Source organism: Lepidochelys kempii, chromosome 20 (assembly GCF_965140285.1).
Source record: "Lepidochelys kempii isolate rLepKem1 chromosome 20, rLepKem1.hap1, whole genome shotgun sequence".
In the NCBI taxonomy this organism is placed as follows: Eukaryota; Metazoa; Chordata; order Testudines; family Cheloniidae; genus Lepidochelys; species Lepidochelys kempii.
In genome coordinates, this window is record NC_136399.1 from 17,869,811 (window position 1) to 17,896,029 (window position 26,219).

At 46.3% G+C, this 26,219-nt stretch overlaps 1 protein-coding gene across 4 annotated transcripts in view; it reads left to right on the top strand.

Moving 5' to 3' along the window:
• The first annotated feature begins 8,578 nt into the window (after window positions 1-8,578).
• The window catches only part of LOC144929105 (gametocyte-specific factor 1-like), a 28,812-nt gene continuing 11,171 nt past the window's right edge, over window positions 8,579-26,219 (top strand). The window contains exons 1-4 of one of the 4 annotated variants that reach the window (XM_078849670.1): window positions 8,579-8,701; window positions 18,923-19,049; window positions 20,652-20,738; window positions 21,199-21,259. In XM_078849670.1, coding sequence (XP_078705796.1) covers window positions 8,690-8,701; window positions 18,923-19,049; window positions 20,652-20,738; window positions 21,199-21,259 — 287 coding nt within the window. In that variant the 5' untranslated portion in view covers window positions 8,579-8,689. Of the gene's footprint in view, window positions 8,702-15,293; window positions 15,753-18,922; window positions 19,050-20,651; window positions 20,739-21,198; window positions 21,270-26,219 lie in introns of those variants that run through there. The other 3 variants (XM_078849667.1, XM_078849669.1, XM_078849668.1) reach the window with 3 other exon arrangements.

Consider the following 26,219-nt stretch of genomic DNA (forward strand, 5'->3'; position numbering starts at 1 on the left):
AGTCGAGGGATTCCAACTCCAGCTAGTCGGAAACACTTTCATGAACCAATTTTTGATTTGAATTTGCTGATTCATCAAGCTATTTTAGCGACAGTTCCATTTTGATGAAATTCCTCCAGAAGTCAGGCAGGGGTCCTTAGAATCCTGCCTGCTGTCTTGCCAGTGCACTCATCCAGCTCCTTGGCAGCCGATCTAGTAGGCTGACTGGGATCGTGGGCTTCCAGGCCCCCAGCTTCTGGGACTCTGGCTCTCAAATTTGCAACTCCCTGGCACCTCTAGCTCCCACAGTTTCCTGGGTTCCCCGCCCCGGGATAGTCTGAGAGCAGACTGCATGGGCCCAAGGCTTTCAACAGAGCTCGGTTGAGAATAGTAATTCTGTTTCACAAAGAGTTTTGAAGTTTGGGGAGAGGGAGTCCCACAACTAGGAACAAAACCAAAATTTGAAATCTCAAAATTCTCTGCAAAACGGAATCATCATTCCAACCCTCTCACATAAAAATGGTATAGAGCAGGCCCAACACTCTCTATTGTACCTTGGAAGCCCCTTTTCATGGTTATCTAGCAACCCAATCTAGTATTCAGACTTTCTTTGAGGTTCTCAGTGGCAAGAAAGAAGAACAGAAGGGGGAGACTGTGGGAGCAGGGATGTCATCCCCATCCTCCTAATGTTCTTCTCCTCCGTAAAACACCTCTCTTTCTTGGGGCCGAAACATCTCTTCACTCTGACATGAGCAATGCCCAGGGAGTAAACGGAGTCTAATCAAGATCGGTTGAAGTGGGGCTGGAGAGTTCTGGTCACATATGTTGTCAAAGTAGGTCCGGATCTGTTGGGTGAGGTCTCTGAAGGAAGAACCTATGTCCTTCTCTTTCAGCTCCTTCAGGACTTTGGCCACTGCTTTCATGCTCTCGCCAATGACTTCAGAACTGAAAGGGTCATTTAAGGCCCTGATCAGTATGACGATAAGAAACTTCTTGTGCTTTTTCACCTGTACAAACATACGACATTAAAGAACACTCATCACTGATCACACTTCTAATAAGTTTTCTTTAGCAGTTATGAAGCTGTGGGAATTTCATCTCCCCCTCCCACCCCCTGGAGACCTATAGCTATATTTCAGACCAGGTTCGAGCTACAATGAGCCAAACCTGGTGCCATAATACACCTGTGTCATCCTATTATTAGATTCCTAGTTACTTAGATTCCAAGGCCAAAAGGAACCATTGTGATTATCCGATCTGACCTCCTGCATAACATAGAACTTCCCTAAAATAGTCTCTGTTGGAACTAGAGTGTATCTTTTAGAAAAACATCCAATCTTGATTTTAAAATTGCTAGTGACAGAAAATCCACTACAACCCTTGGTAAATTGTTCCAATGGTTAATTAAAATTACCATTAAAAATCAATGCCTTATTACCAGTCTGAATTAGTCTAGCTTCATTTTCCCCCATTGAATCTTCTTATACCTTTGTTTGCTAATGGGAAGAACCCATTCTCAAAATGTGTTCCCCATGTGAGTAGTTATAGACTGTCCTCAAGTCACTCCTTAACCTTCTCTTTGTAAGGCTAAATAGATTGAGCTCCTTGAGTCTATCACTAGAGGTATCTTTTCTAATCCTTTGAGAATTCTTGTGACTCTTCTCTGAATCCTCTCTAATTTATCAGCATCCTTCTTGAATTGTGGACATCTTATCTGGACACAGCATTCCAGCAGTGCTCACATGAGCGTCATATTCAGAGGGAAAAGAACTTCTTTACTCTTATTCAAGATTCCTCTCTTTATGCCTCCAAGGATCATTTCAGCCCTTTTGGCCACAACTTTGCATTGGGAGCTTATGTTCAATTATCTGCCATGACTCAAGTGGTTTTCAGCATCATTGCTTCTTGGGATAAAGTCTCTCATCCTGTAAGTATGGCCTGCATTTTTTGTTCCTAGATATAGACATTTACACATGGTCATATTAAAGTGCACAGATTGTTTGCTTATGCCCAGCTTAGCAAAGGATCCAGCTTGCTCTGTATTGACTGCAAAGAGGTTACTCGGGTATGTGAGAGAGCAGAATTTGGCCTAGTGCATTGTGTGCAGCCTCTGTAAACTCCGAAGAACTATTTCCCTTGGTTTCTCTAGTTTTGCTGCATTCTAGTCAGTATTCTCTCTTACCTTCTCAGGTGCCCCATAGACTAAATTTCCCAGGCCTCTTTCAGCCATCTGACGGACAATGCTGTTCTTATCATGTGACCTTTCTTCCAAGATGTGTAAGACTGGCTTAAGGAACTTCTTCTCCCTGAGCATGGGATCACTCATTAGCTGAAAGAAAATCAACCTGTCCATTAGCCCCAATAGGATCAGTAAGATTGGGAATAGAATTTGAGCAGACATGTCATACACTAAAAACAACAAGGAGTCCTCCTACAGCCCCAGTCTTGAGGATACAGACAAATATGGCTACCCCTCTGATACTTGGCACATAATACACTGTAACTTTAGTATTCCACACAAATGAGAAAGGTCTACAAAACATGGAGCTTTCCTTTTGGGCACTAGAATAGGGATCCACTCACCTCTTGAGAGCCTCTTAGTGGCTGGGTATGGTATCACAGTCCTTTTCTCACCCCTGGTGCACACTGCCAGCCGTCCTCAGTGAGTCTTCTGTGGCTCAGGCCTCTGGCTAAGTCCCAAAGTCCAAATGAACCCCTTCTTGGATAGTCCAGAACAGTCCCATTGCCCTCACTAGGGTCTCCAGCCCCAACTCTGGGTCCTTTACATTCTGCCTTTGTTTAAGTTCTCCCTTAGCATTGGAGCTAAACAGGAGCTAGGCACTGCTTGATTTCAGTTCATTGTCGCTTCTTCCTACCGGCCACTTTTAGCTTCACTCTCACCTCAGGGTTAAAGTTCTTCGGGACTCTCTTCCTGCAAACCCATCTTAAGTAAAGGCTGCCAGAATCAAACTCTGGCTGTCCCCTGAATTTCTGTGGCCAGAGAGCAGCACCCTTTCTTGCCCCTCCAGTTCCTGCCAGGAACTGACCTGTTAAGGCAGTTCAGCTCCTTTTAGCCGAGCCTGATGGGTTCGGATTGGCTGCTTTCATGAGGCCTCTCTAGACAGACCCAGATTGGGGGCTCTTTTCCTGGGGCAGGGTGTAGTAGGACCATGGGGCCTCTTGTAAGGAGCCTCAAAGCCCAGGTACAGCCCATCACAGGCACAGAGAGGTTGTTTTTCTTAGAATCGGATGAGCCCCAAAGATAGTTGCTTACCGTAAGTGGGAAATATGATGCAGATGTTGGAGGAAGGCTGTGGAAAGGGAAGATGCTCCAGCAGGTATCACACTAGCCTAGGACTTAGGAGACCCAGGTTCCATTTCCTGCTCCCTCAAAGCCTTCCTGTGTGACCTTGGGCAAGTCACTTAGCCCTTCTGTGCATCAGTTCCCTGCCTGTAAAATAGGAAGAATAGTGCTTCCCTACCTCGCAGGGGTGTTGTGGGGATACAGACATTAAAGAGTTTGGAGGTACTCAGATACTACAGTAATGAGAACCTAAGATAGACGTGAATGTAGTTGTGGGTTGCTTGGTTGGTAGTATTAGGACACTAGGTTCATTCAGAAGATCTGCTGAGCGAAACCAAAATCAGGAGCTGTTGGTTAGGATCAGCACTAGGACTTGGCAGAAGAGATCCAGTCATCCAAACTCTGTCTGTATCTCTCTCAGCCAGCACCTGGTTGTGTAGCTAGTATAGGCAATGATGGCAATAAAAACAACAGAGAGAGAAGGACTCAGAAAGGTGTCGTGAAGTTCCTGGTGAGGTTTCCATATAAAGGAGGACCTATTCTACTGTCTAAAATGACAATTACTCCTATGAACTGAACTGTACAACTCCCAAAAGAAAGGCAGACAACAATCTAATGGTGAAACTGCTCTTCAGAGCCCTGTGTCTTACCTGGGCAAGGAAAGCTGTGCTGGTGACTCGGTGGTTTTCTGTGGGGGAATTCACCCAGGGGAGGAGGCGCTGTATGATCTCAGGTGTTATGAGTCCAGATCTAAGCAGAAGACTGGAAGACAAAAGAAACCGCTCATGGGCTAGATTGCACACTTCAAAAAAGCTCAGCTGCTCTGAGCATACAGCTCTGATATCTAGGAGTGGGATCTGTGTGTTTCCACCCAGGACACCCCCGCCCACAAAGCTATAAACGGGAGGTTCCCTCTCAGCCACTCCATTGGCTACTGATTCCCAAGGATAAAATGATGCCTCCTAGATCTCTTACCTCACCAGCAGACACACTTCCTCCTGGTGAGTCTTGGGGTTTTCCAGAAGAATCCATGTTCTCTGCTTCCTGAGCGCTCTCACCAGTCTCTCATTCCCACCCTTGAAAAGCACAGACTCGAATGCTTTGATAGAAAGCCTGGGGAAAGAGAGGCACAGACCTGCAGCAATCAGGAGGAAGGTACAGCTTGAACAGAAAGTCAGGAAGCCGCGGTTACTTCTCAGGTCTGCTGTTCAATTGACAGTTCATCCATTGGCAATATCCTGGACACCAGTGTCCCTGGAAGGACTTGATGCTGGGAGGTAAGTTTCAGTCTCATACATCTCATAGGACTAGTTTTGCTAGGGACAAAATTTTGCAGTCCTTTTTCTCTTTCTGCAAGGACTATGGGCACTAGCAGAGTAAAGTGATATGGAAAAGGTACATGATCAGGACCCATAAACAGGGGGCATCGAGTGTGGTGATCACTAATGGACATTTTGGGGTCATATCTCCAGATATGAGGTGACAGAGTGCTGAGGGTTTGCACCTGAGTCAGCACTCTGGTCACTATTCCTACTAATTCGGTTCCTCACAGAAGGACTAATTGGATAGAGGTGTACCTGATTACGAGGTCAGATTGGGGCTAGTGAGTCAAGGAACCAATCATTCCATTAACAGGGAATCTGTATAAAAGGACATGGGCAGGAGCCCTTTGAGGGGAACAGACAGAGAAAGAAACTTGGGTGACCAGATGTCCTGATATTTGGGGCTTTATCTTATACAGGTGCCTATTCCCGCACCCCCACCCCCGTCCTGATTTTTCACGCTTGCTGTCTGGTCACCCTAAGAGAAACAGAAAGACAAAAAGCTAGGAGAGCCTGACAAAGTGAGGTCTCTGAGTGGAAACACCTTACCCCCCCCACACCCGACTTTTGGAGAAGAGTTTAGAAAGTTGAGATACAATATAAAGGTGCTATGTATTGCTAGTGGGATTAAATAGACTATATGTTGGTGCTTAGACACAAAAAAGTCTCAACGCGGTCTGTGTTTGTGGAGGATGTGGGGGTGCAACAGCCCTCTCTGTTACAGCTGGGGGCTCATCAGGGATTTCCTTGATATCTATGCAAATGGAGAGCCTTTTGGAAAAGCTGGTGTAGAGGTTTGCTAGTCCGGGCGATGGAGGGAACACTGAAACAGGTGATGAAGCAGCAAAGAGAAGTGTAGAACAGGGGTTCTCAACCTTTCTGTTTCTGAGCCTCCCCCCACCCTCAACATGCTAGAAATACTCCATGGCCCAGTTCCAGGCCCGTTCCAGACCTCTGCCCTGCCAGGCATCAGAGTCTGGGCCTGGTATGTACATTCTAGTTCACTAAAAGGTTGCCCCATGAGTCTCAAATAAAAGCCCGTGTTATCAATATCATTGTGAAACGCATGTACAGATGCTGCGTCAAGAGTCATGTATATGCATTGAAAATTACATTCTTAGGATCTGTGTCTTGGGACTAGTCACCAGGAAAGGTGACAAAATGGTTTTCTTTCAGGCAAGAAATGTTTATCCATCTGTTTGTTTACATGTGCATTAAGCATGTAGGGTTCACATTCAGTTGAGAAGGACTGTGAGAACTTCAAAGAAAGAAAAGTAGCAAGAAGTAGACAGGGGGTGGGGACCCAATTTTGGGGTACACATCAAAGGTTTGCTCTAGTATAATTGGGGGACATCTTTCGCTTAGGAAGTAGATGGACCGCGAGTTTGCTTGATGAAAGAGGGGTCGCGCTCAGGCTTGGTTGAGAACTTTGGGTGAGAAACATCTTTAGACAGGAGGTTAACCTGTTGGTTAAGTTTAGTTTCTAGGAGCAGGTTATGATTTCATTTTACATGTAACCATTTTTGGCTTGCATTCTTACTGACGATCACTGGACTCTCTGCTCTTTGATAATCTTGCTTCTTGTTTTCACTAGAAATATATCTAAGTGCTGTGTGTTTTGCAGTATAGAATATAAGGAATAAAGTATCAAGTATAGAGTCTAAAGTAGAAGTAATAAACTGGTGTGTACTGTTCCACTGGGAACAGCAGGCCTGACAATTCTGTGGGAGTTCAGTGGATAAAGGGCTGGACACTATACGGAATGGTCAGAGGACTCGGGGGTGGGTTTGTGCCTGTCATTAACCTGTACAAAGAGACTGAGGTCTGAGGAGGCCTGGGTGGCAGGGTTTGTTTTGCCAGAGCCTGGTAGTTTCAGGGAACTGACCCACAGCAGGCACAGACAAGACTTCCTCACTCGAAGGGCACGTGACAGTAAGGTGCCTCGTAACCCTGGGAACTCCTGGGGAGCGTCACACAACTCTCCTGGAATTCTCTTTGTTTCTCTCCCTTCCTTCTAATTACCGGCAAGGGTTGCCCTCAGGAAGTTGTAGCCCTTTTCGGATTCTGTACCACAAACCCCTCCTGCACCACAAACCCCTCATCCCCGGCCACACCCCAGAGACTTCAGCCCCAGCCCTCACTCTCTCCCACACCCCAACCCCTTGCCTGAACCCACAGCCTCCTCCCACACTCTGAATCCCTCGGCCCCCACCCCCTAGCCTGGAGCCCCCTCCTACACCCCAAACCCCTCATCCCTAGCCCCACCCCAGAGCCCGCATTCCAGCTGGAACCCTCACCTCCTCCCGCACTCCAACTCCCTACCCCAGCCCAGAGCCCCCTCCTGCCTGAACCCCTCATTTCTGGCCCCACCCCAGAGTCTGCACCCCCAGTTAGAGCCCTCACCCCCTCTCATACCCGAATCCCCTGCCCCAGCCCAGCCAAAGTGATGGAGGCTGAGGGAGAGCGAGCCACCGAGGGAGGGGAAATGTAGTGGGGGGGGGGAAGGGGAAGGGCCAGGGCCAGGGTTATTGGTTTTGTGCAATCAGAAAGCAGGTAACCCTAAGCATACACAGCTCCCAGACCCTCAAGTTGCACTCCCAGAATACACTGCTCCTGCCCCTCAGCTGCTGTCCCAGCCTGCACCGCTCCACCTCTGACCCACGTTCCCAGCGTGCACTGCTCCTGCCCCTCAGCTGCTGTCCCAGCCTGCACCGCTCCACCTCTGACCCACGTTCCCAGCATGCACTGCTCCTGCCCCTCAGCTGCTGTCCCAGCCTGCACCGCTCCACCTCTGACCCACGGTCCCAGCATGCACTGCTCCTGCCCCTCAGCTGCTGTCCCAGCCTGCACCGCTCCACCTCTGACCCACGGTCCCAGCATGCACTGATCCTGCCCCTCAGCTGCTGTCCCAGCCTGCACCGCTCCACCTCTGACCCACGGTCCCAGCATGCACTGCTCCTGCCCCTCAGCTGCTGTCCCAGCCTGCACCGCTCCACCTCTGACCCACGTTCCCAGCATGCACTGCTCCTGCCCCTCAGCTGCTGTCCCAGCCTGCACCGCTCCACCTCTGACCCACGTTCCCAGCATGCACTGATCCTGCCCCTCAGCTGCTGTCCCAGCCTGCACCGCTCCACCTCTGACCCACGGTCCCAGCATACACTGCTCTACCATCCAGGCTGCGCTCCATCCCCTGCCACCACTGCTGTCCCAGCCTGCACCATGGCCCCTTAGCCGCACTCCCCCTATTCGCCCCGCCCTCCCAACACGGCCTGCTCCAATCCAAGCCCGACCCTGGGGGGCGCCAGCTAACCCCTGCGCCGAGTGCCGAGTGCTCAGGCCCCTCCCACTCCGCCCCTTCCGCGGGCGGGCTGACTTGAGCAGCCTCGCTGGGGTGCCGGAGGGGAGGGGGGTCGGAGCCTCGCTGGGGTGCCGGAGGGGAGGGGGGTCGGAGCCTCGCTGGGGTGCCGGAGGGGAGGGGGGTTGGAGCCTCGCTGTGGTGCTTGAAGGGGGGCGGGGGGTTGGAGCCTCGTTGTGGTGCCCAAGGCGGGGTTGGTGAGCGCCTCGCTGTGGTCTCACGGCGCGGGACGCGGGAGTTTCGCGGTGCCTGCTCCGGAGCTCCAGGAGCCGCCTTCACACTGAGACCATGCGCCGGTTCGGCGTAAAGTCTGCTGGGTAATGCCTCCCGCCAGGTTTGCCTCCCCTCCCCGGGGGCCGGTAACCTCTTCCCTCCCCCCGGCCAGGTAGCCCTTCCCCCTCCCCTCCTTCTCCCTCCCCCTCCCCCCGGCCGGGTAGCCCTTCCCCATCCCTCCCCCTCTCCCTTTCCCCGGCTGGGCCGGCGGGGTAGCAAACATATTTTCTGATGGGCAACCAAATCTGAGATTCAGGTTGTCTCTAGACTGTGCAGTCCTTTAAATTCTGTCTTATTTAGACTTATAATCTTGGGGGGAAGGATTTTTTTTTGATGACCGATGCATTCAAATTGTATGAATTGCAGTGAAGACAGGAGAGAATCTAACTCTTTGCGTTTTTTGTTTGTTTGTTTGTTTTAACGAAAACATCAGGAACAAAGTTCTTCATACAGATCATGAGCCACAAGGTAGGTGTAAAAGTGTTGACCTCTCAGGCAGGTGTAGGGGCTCAGGATGGAGTATTACTTTAAGTGTGTATAAGAAAAGATAGCTGAGCTCCCCAAATACATGGCTTAATTTTTCTTGGGAACTGGTTCTTTGAATCCTCTTAAATGTATTGGGAAAAGAGGATGTTTCAGACAAAAATCTGTGGATTTTAGCATCTTGGAGGAAACCTTTTCTCTGTGGAGCACAAGAATACGTGGTTCCCGGTACCCTACATTATACGTGGGCCCCCAAGAATAAGCTTGTATCCTATGCATGTACAGCGTAGATATAAAGTCTACCACTTGCTGTAGTGCAGTTGATCTTTGACACTTAATAGCTGTGATGAATAAATTGAAATGACTTTAAAGTTATTTCCAGTGCCTGGAAGTTGAAGCTAGAAAAACGCAGAATGGAAATAAGGTTTATTTTTAACAGTGAGGATAATTAACCATTGGAAAAATTACTAACTGTTGTAGATTCTCCATCAAATTTTAGAAAGACATCCAATTTTGATTTCAAAAAGATCTGCTCTAGGTCAAATGGGAATTAATTCATGGCAGTCTTATGCCTTGTGTTCTACAGAAGGTCAGCCTAGATCAGTAGTTTTCAACTTTTTTTCATTTGAGGACTCCTAAAAAATTTTGAATGGAGGTGCAGGACCCCTTTGGAAATCCTTGACATAATCTGTGGACCCCCAGGGGTCTGCAGGTGACAGGTTAAAAACCACTCCTAGATTATCATAATTGTCTCTTCTGGCCTTAGAAATCTGTGAAGCTCCTCATTTTTCGTCTGTAGGGTTGATATTTTTAGGAGGAGAGTGACACTCAGAGACTGGCTCAAAGAGTCCTCCAACAAAGCTTCAGTTCTTTCAGCAGCAGTAAAATGGATTTAGAAGGCAACTCTGGAAAGTGTTTCTTTGCTGGCTTCTAATATTCATGCAGGGAACTGGACTAGATGACTTCTCGAGGTCCCTTCCAGTCCTACAATTCTATATTTCTATTCATGTATCCTGCAAAGATACAGTGAGAGACAGCTTAGATCTTTGCAAGTATGAAAATATCTTAAACTTGGTTAAAGGAGGAAGTAGAGTAACTTTCCGCTATAGGCATTAAGTTTGGTGAATATATGCTTCTGTGTATTAGAGCAGCAGTTCACAACTTCTTTCATTCTGGGACCCAAAACCAGGTGCAGTGGTGGTCTTGCAATTCAAAACCACACAAACTTTAGAGGCAATAAAGGATAATGTGGGTCAATATCACAGCAAGAAACAATACCTAGGTTTTTCAAGGTGGGTGTGAGACTGGCTGGGTAATATGTAGTTGTTGGGTCCGGGACTGGGTGTTCTGAGACAAATGCTTCTAGGCAGTGTATTGGGTGCAGATACTCTACATCATGACCCAACCTTTGTGAACCAGGAAGGCTGGAGTGGGGGCATAAATGCAGCTATGTGTGATTTGTTTTATTTATTTAGTGTATGCAATCCGGCCAAGTCGCAGCGTTCTTATCACTGATGTTCAAGGCATGAAGACCACCAGGAAGTTGCCATTTTGCAGTCCTCCACAGTGTGCATCATGGTTTGTGGGTTCCCACATTGACCTAGTGGACTATGTCCCCCAGCTGCAGCATGTCTGTGGTCTGGAGAAATGGATGATCCAACTAGCAGATCAAATTTGCTTTGTGGGGTACAAACTGGTTATAAAGCTACAGTCATGTCTTGTGCAGCCAGGGCCTAAATCAATTTCCTGGGGATCATCCCAGTGAAGTGACTGTTCTTATTAAGGCCCTGTCCTTGCCATAATTCATAATTGACTTTATTACCAGTGGCTGGCTCCAAAATGCGTTTTGCTACAGACGCAACATGATTAATATCCTGTTAGTACTAGGGCTGTCAAGCAATTAAAAAATGTAATCGCGCACTTAAAAATAATAAAATACCATTTAAACATTTGTGGATGTTTTCTACATTTTCAAATATATTTATTTCAATTACAACACAGAATACAAAGTGTACAGTGCTCACTTATATTTCTTTTTTATGACAAATATTTATGCTCTACAAAAAAACCAAAGAAATAGTGTTTTTCACTTGACCTAATACAAGTAATATAGTGCAATCTCTTTATCATGAAAGTTGAACTCGCAAATATAGAATTATGTACAAAAAAAATTGCATTCTCAAACAAAACAATGTAAAACTTTAGAGCCTACAAGTACACTCAGTCTTACTTCTTGTTCAGCCAATTGCTAAGACAAACAAGTTTGTTTACATTTGCAGGAGATAATGTGTCCATGCTGATGAGTTCTGCTCAATAACGATCCAAAGCAGTGTGGCCCAACACATGTTCACTTTCATCATCTGAGTTAGATGCCACCAGCAGAAGTTTGCTTTTCTCTTTTGGTGGTTTAGATCTGTAGTTTCAACATTGGAGTATTGCTCTTTTAAGACTTCTGAAAGCATGCTCCACACCTCGTCCCTCTCAGATTTTGGAAGGTACTTCAGATTCTTAAACCTTGGGTCGAGTACTGGAGCTATCTTTAGAAATCTCAGATTGGTACCTTCTTTGTGTTTGGTCAGATCTGCAGGGAAAGTGTTCTTAAAATGAACAACCTGTGCTGGGTCATCATCCGCGACTGCTATAACAGGAAATCTGTGGCAGCGTGCGGTGAAACAGTGCAGGGGGCGCACCGCTCTCCCCCAAGGAGTTCAGTCACACATTATTTAACCCATTATTTTTTTTAACAAGTGTCATCCGCATGGAAGCACGTCCTCTGGAACAGTGGCCGAGGCAGGAAGGGGCATACGAATGTTCAGCATCTCTGGCATGTAAATACCTTGCAATGCCGGCTACAAAAGTGCCATACAAACGCCTGTTCTCACTTTCAAGTGACATTGTGAATAAGTAGTGGGCAGCATATCTCCCATAAATGTCAACAGACTTGTTTCTCTCCGTGATTGACTGAACAAGAAGTAGGAGTGAGTAGACTTGTAAGGTCTAAAGTTTTACATTGGTTTGTTTTTGGGTGCAGTTATGTAACAAAAAAATCTATATTTGTAAGTTGCACTTTCACGATAAAGAGATTGCACTTCAGTACTTGTATGAAGTGAACTGAAAAATGGGATTTCTTTTGTTTATCATTTTTACAGTGCAAATATTTGTAATAGAATAGAGTGAGCACTGTACATTTTGTATTCTGTGTTGTAATTGAAATCAATATATTTGAAAATGTAGAAAACATCTGAAAATGTTTAATACACACACACAATAGAATACCAATTGAAATGTAACTGTGTGATTCATTTTTTTAATAATTTTTTTTGAGTTAATCGCGTGAGTTAACTGTAATTAATCGACAGCCCTAATTAGTACCATGGTCAGGTAAGGGTGCTGCCCTCTCCATGGTGTTGGTTTGATGCATTGAGGACTTTTTTCCACCCTATAGTAGTTCATGGATGCACGGGCTTGGTGCTCTGGAACCATTGAATGAAGTTCAGGGCTTGTCTCCGCTTCCGCTTAAGTTGTTGTCACTTATGTCTGTCACGGATATGAAAAAGCCACCCCCCTGAGCTGTCCACACCAGCACTAAGTCAGTGGGAAACACTCTTGTTCTGTCATAGCTTCCACCTTTCACTGAGGTAGAGTAATTATGCTGACAGGAAAGTGCTCTCTGGTCTTCATAGTGCATTTACACTACTGCCCTACCTTAGCGCAGCTGCAGTGAGTCTGGTGAAGACTAGCCCCCAGACCAGGGGGGCCCCTCTTGCAGTGTGACTACCCCTTGGGGCACACTCGCACTAGGACAAGCCTCCTGGGCTTCAGCTCAGAGCATTCAGCATCCCTGTCGTACGCCATAAGCTCCCTGCAGTGAGCCACCTGAATAGGACACCTGGGGAAACCTTACATGCCCTCCAAAGGGGCCATGCACCCCCGACTTCAGCAGTCAGGAGTGACTTTCAGCCAGCGGTGTAAAACAGAAGGGTTTATTAGTCGTTTGGAACACAGCATAGAGCAGAATCTTGTTAGCACAGAAAGCAGGAAGTTACAGCAAAGTTCAACTTGAGGAGACCCAGAGCCATGGGTCTCTCCTCCTGAGTCCCAAACCAGGAGTCTGACCAGCCTCCAGCAGTCCACCTGCAGTCACACCCAGTTGCCCCTCCTCCATCTTGTATGCTGTTCCCCAGGCAAACCGGTCACCTGGCCTCCACCTCCCTTTGTTCTCCAATTCCTCCAACTGGCTCTTGCAGAGGATGGGGCCCGGCAATCAGTTGCCAGGATACAACTATTGTCTGGGCCCAGGGAGCTAGATGGCACTTGTACCTTCCCTCTCAGGGTATCTGCAAAGGTCACACACCCTTATCCCACCACCTAGATACTTGTGCAACACATAGGGGAAACTGAGGCGCGCACAGTATTCATGCAAACACTAGGACATTTTCCACTTCGTCACAAGTAGCCATTTGTCCTAAGTACCTGTGTCAGTCTTTCTCAATGGCCTGTCTCTCAGATCTCCCTGACACTGTTTAGAAAGGCTGCAAGCTTTGGATTCACCAAGGGCAAGTGATACCTGACCAACCTGATTGCCTTCCAGGATGAGAGAACTGGTTCTGTGGATATGGGGAAAGCAGTGCATGTGATATATCTTGACTTTAGCAAAACTTTTGATACGGTCTCCCACAGTATTGTTGCCAGCAAGTTAAAGTAGTGTGGATTGGATGAATGGACTATAAGGTGGATAGAAAGCTGGCTAGATTGTCGGGCTCAACGGGTAGTGATCAATGGCTCCATGTCTAGTTGGCAGCTGGTATCAAGCGGAGTGCCCCAGGGGTCAGTCCTGGGGCTGGTTTTGTTCAACATCTTTATTAATGGTCTGGATGATGGGATTAATTGCACCCTCAGCAAGTTTGCAGATGACACTAAACTGGGAGGAGAAGTAGATACGCTGGAAGGTAGGGAAGGGTCCAGAGTGACCTAGACAAATTGGAGGATTGGGCCAAAAGAAATCTGATAAGGTTCAACAAGGACAAGTGCAGAGTTCTGCACTTAGGAAGGAAGGAAGGAAATCCCATGCACTGCTACAGTGCATGGGAAGGACCTGAGGATTACAGTGGATGAGAAGCTGGATAGGAGTCAGCAGTGTGCCCTTGTTGCCAAGAAGGCCAATGGTATATTGGGCTGTATTAGTAGGAGCATTGCCAGCAGATCTAGAGAAGTGGTTATTCCCCTCCATTTGGCACTGGTGAGGCCACACCTGGAGTGTTGCGTCCAGTTTTGGTCCCCCACTACAGAAGGGATGTGGACAAATTGGAGGGAGTCCAGCGGAGGGCAACAAAAATTATTAAGGAGCTGGGGCACATGACTTACAAGGAGAGGCTGGGGGAACTGGGGTTATTTAGTCTGCAGAAGTGAAGAGTGAGGGGGAATTTGATAGCAGCCTTTAACTACCTGAAGGGGGGTTCCAAAGAGGATAGAGCAAGGCTGTTTCAGTGGTGGCAGATGACAGAACAAGAAGCAATGGTCTCAAGTTGCAGTTGGGGGAGGTCTAGGTTGGATATTAGGAAACACTATTTCACTAGGAGGGTGGTGAAACACTGGAATGGGTTACCTAGGGAGATGGTGGAAACTCCATCCTTAGAGGTTTTTAAGACCCGGCTTGACAAAGCCTTGGCTTGGATGATTTAGTTGGTGTTGGTGTTGCTTTGAGCAGGGGGTTGGACTAGATGACCTCCTGAGGTCCCTTCCAACCCTGATATTCTATGATTCTCAGCTGGTCCCTGGTATCAAAAAGGTTGAAAAACACTGATTTATGTAATCAATCTGGCCCATCCTCCTTACTTCCAGCTATCTAGAAAACCTCCCACTGTCCGTTGGTCCATGTTCCTTTCTGTGCATGCCCTCTGTACACTGATAAAAACGTGTATAAATAGCATGGAAGGTGTGAGGGGAGACACATTTGTGATGGCAAGAAAGCTGCTGCACGGACACAAACTGAATCCTGAAGAAGAGGTCTATGAATGCTTGAAAGCTTGTGTGTCTCACTATCAGAAGTTGGTCCTCCCCTACCTTGTCCCTTCTGTGTAACTGTTAAGTGATTAAGGTGATTCGTGCCTGTCTCTGGGTCATAGTATGGACTAGGAGGGAACGCTTTCAAAAAGTGCCTGTGACTTAGCCCCTCACTATGTTCAGTGAGTGTTGGGCTCTTAAGCACCTGCCAACCTCTGCACTTTACAGGGCCAAGTGCACTGTACTGCAAATTGCATTCCTTAACTCCAGACATGTTTGTTTGAGTTTGATTTTTTTCTTAATCCAGCAGAGATGGCCTTGGAGTCTGAAGGTAAATGCAAAAGGATTTACTTCAGAATGCCGTGCTTCTGCCAATCCTTAGCATGTCACTGCTGTACAACTAACTAATTTGGTAGCTTCAAGGGTTTTTATAGTAATGTTTATTTCCAGCTCACTGTTCTGCATAAGTATAGTCATTCATATGTACTGGCCACTCTACACTACTGATTGCGCTTTCATAGAATATCAGGGTTGGAAGGGACCTCAGGAGGTCATCTAGTCCAACCCCCTGCTCAAAGCAGGACCAATCCCCAATTTTTGCCCCAGATCCCTAAATGGCCCCCTCAAGGATTGAACTCACAACCCTGGGTTTAGCAGGCCAGTGCTCAAACCACTGAGCTATCCCTCCTCAATTTTTAATTTAATATTCCACTCACCCAAAATCCGAAGTGAATTTGGTTGGGTACACACAGTGAGTGCCAACTTAGCAGTTTTGCATTTTTGTCTCGGCTATTAAAAATTGATGGCTTAACCCCGTTAGAGGGCAGCTCCAGTAGCTAGTATGTTTCCACTCTTGTTAATTGTGTTGATGATGAACTTAGATCTTGTTTTACAGAATGTTTTCTTTTGTCTTTTTATTCCTTCTCTTCCAGTTGATGCTTTGGATCCAGAGAGGTTAATACAATGTCCCTATGATAAATATCATCAAATCAGGGCCTGTCGGTTTCCCTATCATCTTATAAAGTGCAGGAAGGTAGGATGGGATGTTAAGGTCTCTAATGCACTTGGGAAATCATATTTTTGTAAATGCTAATGCATGGTGAGCTCAGTACGCTGTGCTGCCTTTTGCTAGAAGGATGCATTCACTTGCTATTAGGCTGGAAGAAGCCGTCTTTATTTCATATTTATATCGCTCATCCATTTACCACTTCGTAAAAGCATCCCGTTCATATTTAGTAATGCCCTTCAGATCAGTGCATTTACCCTGAAGAAAGGCGAAACAGGTTCTTCAGAATACCTAGCTCAGTGATGGGATCCTATTCTCTTCCAACAGTTCACTCATGGGACCAGGGTATTTACTTCCCAATACAGGCCATGGAGCAAATGCAGCCAGTGTTATACGGATGCCTTCTGGCTGGCCAAAGCAGAAGCGATCTGATGTTGCAGTTAAATCTTTACTTTGCAATCAGAGCAGGAGAGCTGCTAAGCCATCTTTTTTTTATATTGCTAATAACTCTATTCAGTGTACATCTGTCTGCAAGTCCCTCTTCTCAGTCTTCTATCCTGGGCGAGAATGCTGTATATTTAAGAGGAGAATCTGCTCCTTTCTTTTGTCCTCTCAGTCTAGTATCTTATTTTAAGCTCTCCAGTGCTAGTGTATATTAGTTGTACAGGTATAAGCACACTTATATCGGTATAACTGCATCCACGTGTTAAGATGATGTCCTGGTATGATTGTATTGGTTAGGAATCACACCCCTAGCCAACATCGCTATAGTGATAGAAAAGCCATGCAGAGCAAGCCTGAGCAGTGGGTTCGTCCTCTTTGTATTCTTGCTCTTTTCTAAGGGTAAAGGCTCTTCATTAAGTGGGGGACAGTAGTGCTCTTCTATGTCCACACTAGTTTACCTGTACTGGCAAAATGCTCCCAATATAGACGTGGCCTCAGCTGGAACATTGAGTAACTTCCCTCCTGTTTCAGAAGGGTTAAATTAACTGCAAAGACTTAAGCTCTAGCGCAGGCAGAGACTTATCATAGAATATCGGGGTTGGAAGGGACCTCAGGAGGTCATTTAGTCCAACCCCCTGCTCAAAGCAGGACCAATCCCCAACTAAATCATCCCAGCCAGGGCTTTGTCAAGCCTGACCTTAAAAACCTCTAAGGAAGGAGATTCCACCACCTCCCTAGGTAACCCAGTCCAGGGCTTCACCACCCTCCTAGTGACAAAGTTTTTCCTAATATCCAACCTAAACCTCCCCCACTGCAACTTGAGACCATTACTCCTCGTTCTGTCATCTGGTACCACTGAGAACAGTCTAGATCCATCCTCTTTGGAACCCCCTTTCAGGTAGTTGAAAGCAGCTATCAAATCCCCCCCCTCTTCCTTCTCTTCCACAGACTAAACAATCCCTGTTCCCTCAGTTTCTCCTCATAAGTCATGTGTTCCAGTCCCCTCATCATTCTTGTTGCCCTCCGCTGGACGTTTTCCAATTTTTTCACATCCTTCTTGTAGAGTGGGGCCCAAAACTGGACACAGTACTCCAGATGAGGCCTCACCAATGTCGAGTAGAGGGGAACGAACACGTCCCTAGCTCTGCTGGCAATGCCCCTACTTACAAATCCCAAAATGCCATTGGCCTTCTTGGCAACAAGGGCACACTGTTGACTCATATCCAGCTTCTTGTCCACTGTCACCCCTAGGTCCTTTTCTGCAGAACTGCTGCCGAGCCATTCGGTCCCTAGTCTGGGGACTAGGTGCATGGGATTCTTCTGTCCTAAGTGCAGGACTCTGCACTTGTCCTTGTTGAACCTCATCAGATTTCTTTTGGCCCAATGCTCCAACTTGTCTAGGTCCCTCTGTATCCTATCCCTGCCCTCCAGCGTATCTACCACTCCTCCCAGTTTAGTGTCATCTGCAAACTTTCTGAGTGTGCAATCCACACCATCCTCCAGATCATTAATGAAGATACTGAACAAAACCAGCCCCAGGACCAACCCTTGGGGCACTCCACTTGATACTGGCTGCCAACTAGACATAGAGTCATTGATCGCTACCCGTTGAGCCCGACAATCTAACCAGCTTTCTATCCACCTTATAGTTCATTCATCCAGCCCATACTTCTTTAACTTGCTGGCAAGAATACTGTGGGAGACCATGTCAAAAGCTTTGCTAAAGACAAGGAATAACACGTCCACTGCTTTCCCTTCATCCACAGAACCAGTTATCTCGTCATAGAAGGCAATTAGATTAGTCAGGCATGACTTGCCCTTGGTGAATCCATGCTGACTGTTCCTGATCACTTTCCTCTCCTCTAAGTGCTTCAGAATTGATTCCTTGAGGACCTGCTCCATGATTTTTCCAGGGACTGAGGTGAGGCTGACTGGCCTGTAGTTCCCAGGATCCTCCTTCTTCCCTTTTTTAAAGATGGGCACTACATTAGCCTTTTTCCAGTCATCTGGGGCCTCCCCCGATCGCCATGAGTTTTCAAAGAGAATGGCCAATGGCTCTGCAGTCATATCCGCCAACTCCTTCAGCATTCTCGGATGCAGCATATCCAGCCCCATGGACTTGTGCTCGCCCAGCTTTTCTAAATAGTCCCGAACCACTTCTTTCTCCACAGAGGGCTGGTCACCTCCTCCACATGCTGTGCTGCCCAGTGCAGTAGTCTGGGAGCTGACCTTGTTCGTGAAGACAGAGGCAAAAAAAGTACATTAGCTTTTTCCACATCCTCTGTCACTAGGTTGCCTCCATCAATCACACTTTCCTGGATTTTCTTCTTGTTCTCTAGTTTGTCTCTTACTTAATTTAAAAATAAAGTGGCTGAATTATTTAGGGTTTCAAAGCACTTACTCCCCATGTAGGGTTTTTAGGGCAATTTCATCTGTGCACTGAACCATGCCAGTGATGACACTGCAACAGTTTCACTGTGCTTCTTCTGGGGCTGATCTTCAATCAGATAAATGCAGGGCGTAGTTTAAATGTGAAAATAAACAAACATAGGCTGTATCATAAAGGATGCATATGCTTTGCTGTTTTTCCACTGCTTTTGTGCTCAGGACCTGAACTAAGTTTGACTTTCCTTGTTTTAATTTTTTCAACCTATTTCAGGATGCAGATTGCACAAACCCTTCACTAGTGATTAGAAAACACAAGGGTTTGGATGAATTCAGTGAGATAGCACATGCTTTTTCTGTTTCTCTAGAACCACCCTGAAATTGCAAAGCAGCTAGCCACATGCCCCTTTAATGCCCGCCATCAGGTTCCCAGAGCTGAGATCAGCCGTCATATATCAAGCTGTGATGACAAAAGCTTCATTGAGGAGCACATTGGTGAGAAAATATTAGACTCCTTCGGCTCTGTAAACTCACTTTGGGAACTCTTGGGCTAACGGAGTTCTAACGTAACTTCTGCTGTTAATGTTAGATTGTTTTAATGCTCTATTATTCCATAAGCAACCCTTTACCTGTAAAAAGAAAAGGAGTACTTGTGGCACCTTAGAGACTAACCAATTTATTTGAGCATGAGCTTTCGTGAGCTACAGCTCACTTCATCGGATGCATCCGATGAAGTGAGCTGTAGCTCACGAAAGCTCATGCTCAAATAAATTGGTTAGTCTCTATGGTGCCACAAGTACTCCTTTTCTTTTTGCGAATACAGACTAACACGGCTGTTACTCTGAAACCTTTAGCTGTAGTGCTTCATGATCCTGAAGCAGCAGGAGTCCTTGAAGGCTTGAGTTTCATTCATTCTGTGTCCATGCAAATTCTCCTAAGCATCTGAGAGGCAACTGGCTTGTATTACATGTGTTATCTGCCAGAGATTTTAGCATTAAAATGGGAACTGTGCATTATGCCATAAACTGTGTGTGTTGAATGAGATCTAGTTGGGAATCTGGATGGCTTAGAGAGGAAAGATAGTGGCCATGAGAGGGGTGGGTCTCCAGTGCAGATCTGATCTGATAGTGACCAAAAATCTTTATAGCCTGTCTAGTGGCATATGTGAAATAAATTGGTCTCAGTCCAGTTCTTAATGGACAAGTGTCTAGATCATAACAATCCTCACTTCTGTTACATCCTTCTTGACTATCTTAGCAGAAAAGCCATGACTGAGCCAGGGAGGCTAAATAACTTTCCCAACAGGAGTTGGGTTCCTCCAGTTCAGAGTGGGGCAAGTTGGGGAGGGGACTATGGAGAAGCTTCCCTACCACTGCCCATGCTGTCTGCTCTGTGATGAGGAGTTCACTATCCAGGTCTGTCAGCCCAGCACCTAAATCACTTGGTTATGTGGGTCATGTTCCAGTTCTTCCCCCCACTGATATATCTATATGGCTATCACTACACTGGAAAACGTACCTATTCTCTGGCAAATGTAGAGTTGTACTGAAGATAGCAATGATGTGCGTGTTAATGTAGACAGGGCTTAGAGCATGACAGTAGTGAAAAAACCCTGAGAAGATTTTTTTGACATGACAGTAGAAACACACCTGAACCCTCTCCCAATTCGTATGTTGGAGCAGCTGCACCATTGCTGAAAAATGTGTGCAGAATTGTTTAGCTTTAGAAAAGGCCTAAAACAGGCATTGGCAAATGGGGGCCACATCCACCCTGCCAGATCATTTGATTTGGCTTGCCAAACATTCGGTGTTGTACAAACCTTTCTGAGTTAGACAATATATAGCCTCTTAAGGTATGGCCCACCAAAGGGTTCTCATGGATTTTGTATCCCTTTGCTACCTTCAAGATGCCCATCCCTGGCCTCAAGAGTTTTGCTCCTAAGACTAGGGGAGTACCTGATCAGCTTCCAGTGTATGCTGCTCCTCTCCAAGGCCTAGAGCTATTCTACAGCCAGGTCAAAAAATGATTAATGTACCTAAAATAGGATTTTATTTTATCCAAAAAGATTTTCTCACTAAGACTCTTCTTTGCTTTAAGTGAGTCAGTCAAATAACTGCCAGGGAGAGAAGATGAACATTGTCAGCATGTGGCAGCCACCCCCATGTGACGAAGATTGGGATAGAGGTAAGGACGTAGGTTGATGACACGGGCTGTCAGCGCCTGCTATTCCCTTCTTCTTGTCCCCAAAGAAGTCACATGGACTAGGAGAGAGAGGTCCCATAGATTCTTCTGCACAGATCATGTGTTGGGACACCCAATTATACTGTCTCTGAACAAATGAAGTTCTCCTGCTTCACAGGCTCTTCCACATGCCTTCTATTCTCTACAAAACTTCTGTTGTTTTCCATATAGTCTGTTGCACCATCTGTGCTTTGATGAAAATGGAAATTGATGATAACCTTTACACTTTATATTTCTCAGTTAAATGTCTGCTTTGCTGTCACTTATGCCAAGCCTTAAAAAATTCTCATTCCGTTTTGTAAACCTAGCAGCGTCTCTGCCATATTTCTTATTTGATGTTGCTATGACGCTTGCAGAAGTTACTCGGTACTGAGCCACAATGATGTCTATTTCCTTTTGGCAGATCTACAGGAGCAATCAAATTCTGCTTTCGTTTGGGGCACGTTCAGTAGTGGCGTAAACAGGTAGCAAAAGGTGTATTTCTTGTGACAGTGCTTTCCATAAAAGATGTGCTTTCAAACTACTTTGAACTCATGCTGCTGTGTTGTTGGGAAGATGCAATTTACTTTATGAATTCTATTTTTGGGGTGATGGTGGGGGCGTTCCCACTGGCATGACTCAACATTCCTGTGCCCCTGGGTCAATGTTTCCTGTCTCCTTTTAGTGGCAGATCCATAGGAGAGTATAAGAACATACTGTTGCTACCAGATAATGGTTACTCCTCTAGTTCTACTGTAGTACTATTAGTGCGGATGGTCCTGGGTTCAATCCCCACTGGTTCTGTATTTGTTGGGGGGGTTATTAAACACTAAACTGTTCTGCTGGGCTTGATAGAAATGCAGACTGATGTCAGCTGTTAAGCAATTTAGGCTTAAACTTCTGACAGCTAATCTAATCTCTCATGACCTGAGTCAGAAATAATCATTTTGTTGTTTGTGTAATCACAATGCAGGATTGGAAAATGAAGCATAATGTGTCTGGTCATTATCTCTGTCTCACCCCTGAACACCCAAATCATTGTACTGTGCCTTACCTCTCTAATCAGAGGTCATCAACATATGAACTTCTACAGCCTGTAACAGTGACATAGAATTGTAGGACTGAAGGGACCTCAAAGTCCTCTAGTCCAGTCCCATGCACTCATGGCAGGACTAAGTATTATCTAGACCAGTGGTTTTCAAACTGCGGGTCGTGACCCAGAACTGGGTTGCGGAATGAAAGGCACTGGGCCGCGGCGGCTCTCGTCAGCACTGCTGACCGGGCTGTTAAAAGTCCCGTCGGTGGTGCTGCCCAGCTAAGGCAGGCTAGTCCCTAGCTGTTCCGACACTGCACTGTGCCCTGGCAGCGGCCAGCAGCAGGTCCAGCTCCTAGGTGGGGGGTGAGCCCCAGGGCTCCATGCGCTGCCCCCGCCCCGAGCACCGGCTCTGCACTCCCATTGGCCAGTTCCCGGCCAGTGGGAGCTGGGTGGGGCAATGCCTGTGGGCGAGAGCCATGCGGAGCTGCTTGCACCCCTGCGCCTAGGAGCCGGACATGGTGCTGGCCGCTTCCGGGGTGCAGCGTTGTCCGCAGTGCCAGGAAAGGCAGGAAGCCTGCCTCTGCACCCCAGCTGCACCCCTGACCAGGAGCCTCCCTAAGTAACACCACACCCCTGTCCCAGCTCTGAACCCCCCAAACCCAGAGCCTGCTCCTGCAGCCCCAGCCCAGAGCCCTGACCCCCTCCCACACTCTGAGCCCCTCATTTCTGGCCGCAGCCCACACCCCAGACTCCTCATTCCCAGCTCCTTTGGATCGCGGGCATCAACAGTTTTTTTCAACTGGGTCACCAGAAAAAGAGTTTGAAAACCACTGATCTAGACCATCCCTCACAGATGTCTGTCTAACCTACTCTTAAAAATCTCCAATGATGGAGATTCTGCAACCTCCCTAAGCAATTTATTCCAGTGCTCAACCACTTGGACAAAAGGAAAAACTTCCTGTCAAACCTAAACCGCCCTTGCTGAAATTTAAGCCCATTGTTTCTTGTCCTATTCTCAGTGGTTAAAGAGAACAGTTTTTCTCCCTTTTCCTTGTAGCAACCTTTTATCTACTTGAAAACCATTATGTCCCTCCTCAGTCTTCTCTTCTCCAGGCTAAACAAACCCAATTTTTTTCAATCTTCCCCCATAGGTCATGTTTTTTAGACCTTTAATCAGTTTTGTTGCTCTTCTCTGAACTTCCTTCAATTTGTCCACATCTTTCCTGAAATGTGGCACCAATCATTGGACACAATACTCCAGATGACATTTAATCAGCATGGACTAGAGCAGTAGAATTACTTCTCGCGTCTTGCTTACAACACTCCTGCTAATGCATCTCAGAATGATGTTGACTCCTATTTAGCTTGTGATCCAGTATGACCCTCAGATCCTTTTCTTCAGTACTCCGTCCTAGGCAGTCATTTCCCATTTTGTATGTGTGCAACTGATAGTGGAGTACTCTGAATTTGTTCTTATTGAATTTCATCCTGTGACGGCTTCCCCCAGGGGTGCCACCTGGGACTGGGGTTCCACTGAGCCCACTGACTCACCAGCCTGGGCTCCCTCTCAGCACTGTGCTGCTGTGACAGGCTATAGACTGCTCCTGGACCTACACTCCCAGCAGCATTCACACAGGCAGGGACACACCCAGCTGCAGTTTCATGCAGGCTTTGGACAGCCACTGCATGATCCAGCAATAGAGAGGCTACAGCCAAAATAACCCCCAGTCTGGGACCCCAGAGCTGTACCATCCCGCCCTGATCAAAACCCCAATCAGTATGAATTTATTACCCAGTTCGCCATTCCCTCAGTGTGGAGAGGACAATGCATACTTGTGTTAACCAGGCTGAGATTTCCCCCCAGACACTTTGGTCACAGGCATACCAGTTTAGATAAAGCAAAAAAGTTTAACTACAAAAGAGAGATTATAAGTGATAGAAAACAGACCAAAGCAGATTACCTAGTAAATAAACAGAACTGCAAACTGTAAGCCGAAAATACTAGAAAGATTGGATATGAATTAACAAATTCTCACCCTGGTTGATGATACAGTCAGGCTTGCAGATTCTTAAGGGACAAGCTGCATTTGTTTTGCAGCTTGGGATCTCCTACCCTAAGCTTCTAAGACTTTTTCTTTTAGAGCTTCTCTCTGTTGAGTTGTGGGGAAGTGAAGAACAACCAACAATGTCACTCCTTGCCTTATATAGCTTTTTCATATGGCAGGAGCTCTGTTTCAAACTTCAGAGTAACAGCCGTGTTAGTCTGTATTCGCAAAAAGAAAAGGAGTACTTGTGGCACCTTTAGAGACTAACCAATTTATTTGAGCATGGGCTTTTGTGAGCTACAGCTCACTTCATCGGATGCATACCATGGAAACTGCAGCAGACTTTATATACACACAGAGAATATGAAACAATACCTCCTCCCACCCCACTGTCCTGCTGGTAATAGCTTATCTAAAGTGATCATCAGGTTGGGCCATTTCCTAGCATGAGCTTTCGTGAGCTACAGCTCACTTCATCGGATGTGTGGGGGGGTGGAGGGTGAGAAAACCTGGATTTGTGCTGGAAATGGCCCAACCTGATGATCACTTTAGATAAGCTATTACCAGCAGGACAGTGGGGTGGGAGGAGGTATTGTTTCATATTAGAATCATAGAATCATAGAATATCAGGGTTGGAAGGGACCCCAGAAGGTCATCTAGTCCAACCCCCTGCTCGAAGCAGGACCAATTCCCAGTTAAATCATCCCAGCCAGGGCTTTGTCAAGCCTGACCTTAAAAACCTCTAAGGAAGGAGATTCTACCACCTCCCTAAGTAACACATTCCAGTGTTTCACCACCCTCTTAGTGAAAAAGTTTTTCCTAATATCCAATCTAAACCTCCCCCACTGCAACTTGAGACCATTACTCCTCGTTCTGTCATCTGCTACCATTGAGAACAGTCTAGAGCCATTATATTCTCTGTGTGTATATAAAGTCTACTGCAGTTTCCACGGTATGCATCCGATGAAGTGAGCTGTAGCTCACGAAAGCTCATGCTCAAATAAATTGGTTAGTCTCTAAGGTGCCACAAGTACTCCTTTTCTGTTTCAAACTTGGTTCCCAGACCAGTTTGTGGAAAAATTCAGGTACCCCAAATGGAGTCCAGAAGCATGGTCTGGTCACATGCCCTTGCAGAGTCATAGCAGCCATAACTTACAGACTGGCCTTCCACAGGAAGGCTAAGCTATTCCACAGCCCATTGTCTTTGTTGATGAGCCATTAGCACTGTTTGGCTTCTTCATTGTTGAACCTGAAAGGCTGGCTGTGGGTGTTTTCCAGAGTAAGCCCCTTTGAAATACAGATACCTAGTCAATATTCATAACTTCAGATACAAAAATGATACATGCATACAAATAGGATAATCATATTCAGCAAATCATAATTTTTCCAATGACACCTTACATGACGAACTTGTACAAAACATCATAATTATGCCATAATCATCCTAATAATAATACTATGATGACTATGGAGTGTTGCACATCCTATTTACTTCAGACCATTTCTCCAGTTTGTCCAGATCATTTTGAATTTTAATCCGGTCCCCCAAAGTACTTGTAACCCTTGCAGCTTGGTATTGTCTGCAAACTTTATAAATGTGCTCTCTATGCCATTATCTAAATTGCTGATGAAGATACTGAACAGAACTGGACCCAGAACTGATCCCTGTGGGACCCCACTCAGTATGCCCTTCCAGCTTGACTGTGAGCCACCTACTCTCTGGGAACGATTTTCCAAACAGTTATTCACCCACCTTGGAGGAGCTCCATCTAGGTTGTATTTCCCTAGTTTGTTTATGAGGAGGTCATGCGAGACCATATCAAAAGCCTTATTAAACTTAAGATACACCACATCTACCATTACCCTCCCCCATCCACAAGGCTTGTTACACTGTCAAAGAAAGCTATTAGGTTGGTTTTGCCACGATTTGTTCTTGACAAATCCATGCTGACTGTTCCTTATCGCCTTATTATTTTCTAGGATTCAGCAATTTGATTGCTTAATTATTTGCTCCATTATCTTCTCGGGTACTGATGTTAAGCTGACTGGTCTGTAATTCCTCAGGTTGTCCTTATTCCCCTTTTTATAGATTTGGCGCTATATTTGCCTCTTTTCTAGTCCTCTGGAATCTCCTGTCTTCCATGTCTTTTCAAAGATAATTGCTTATGGCTCAGATATCTCCTCAGTCAGCACCTTGAATATTTTAGGATGTATTTCATCAGGCCCTGCTGACTTGAAGACATCTAACTTGTCTAAGTAATTTTTAACTTTTTCTTTCCCTATTTTAGCCTCTGATCCTATCTCATTTTCACTGGCATTCACTGTTAGACGTCTGCATGAAGTCTGCATGTATAGAGATGACTA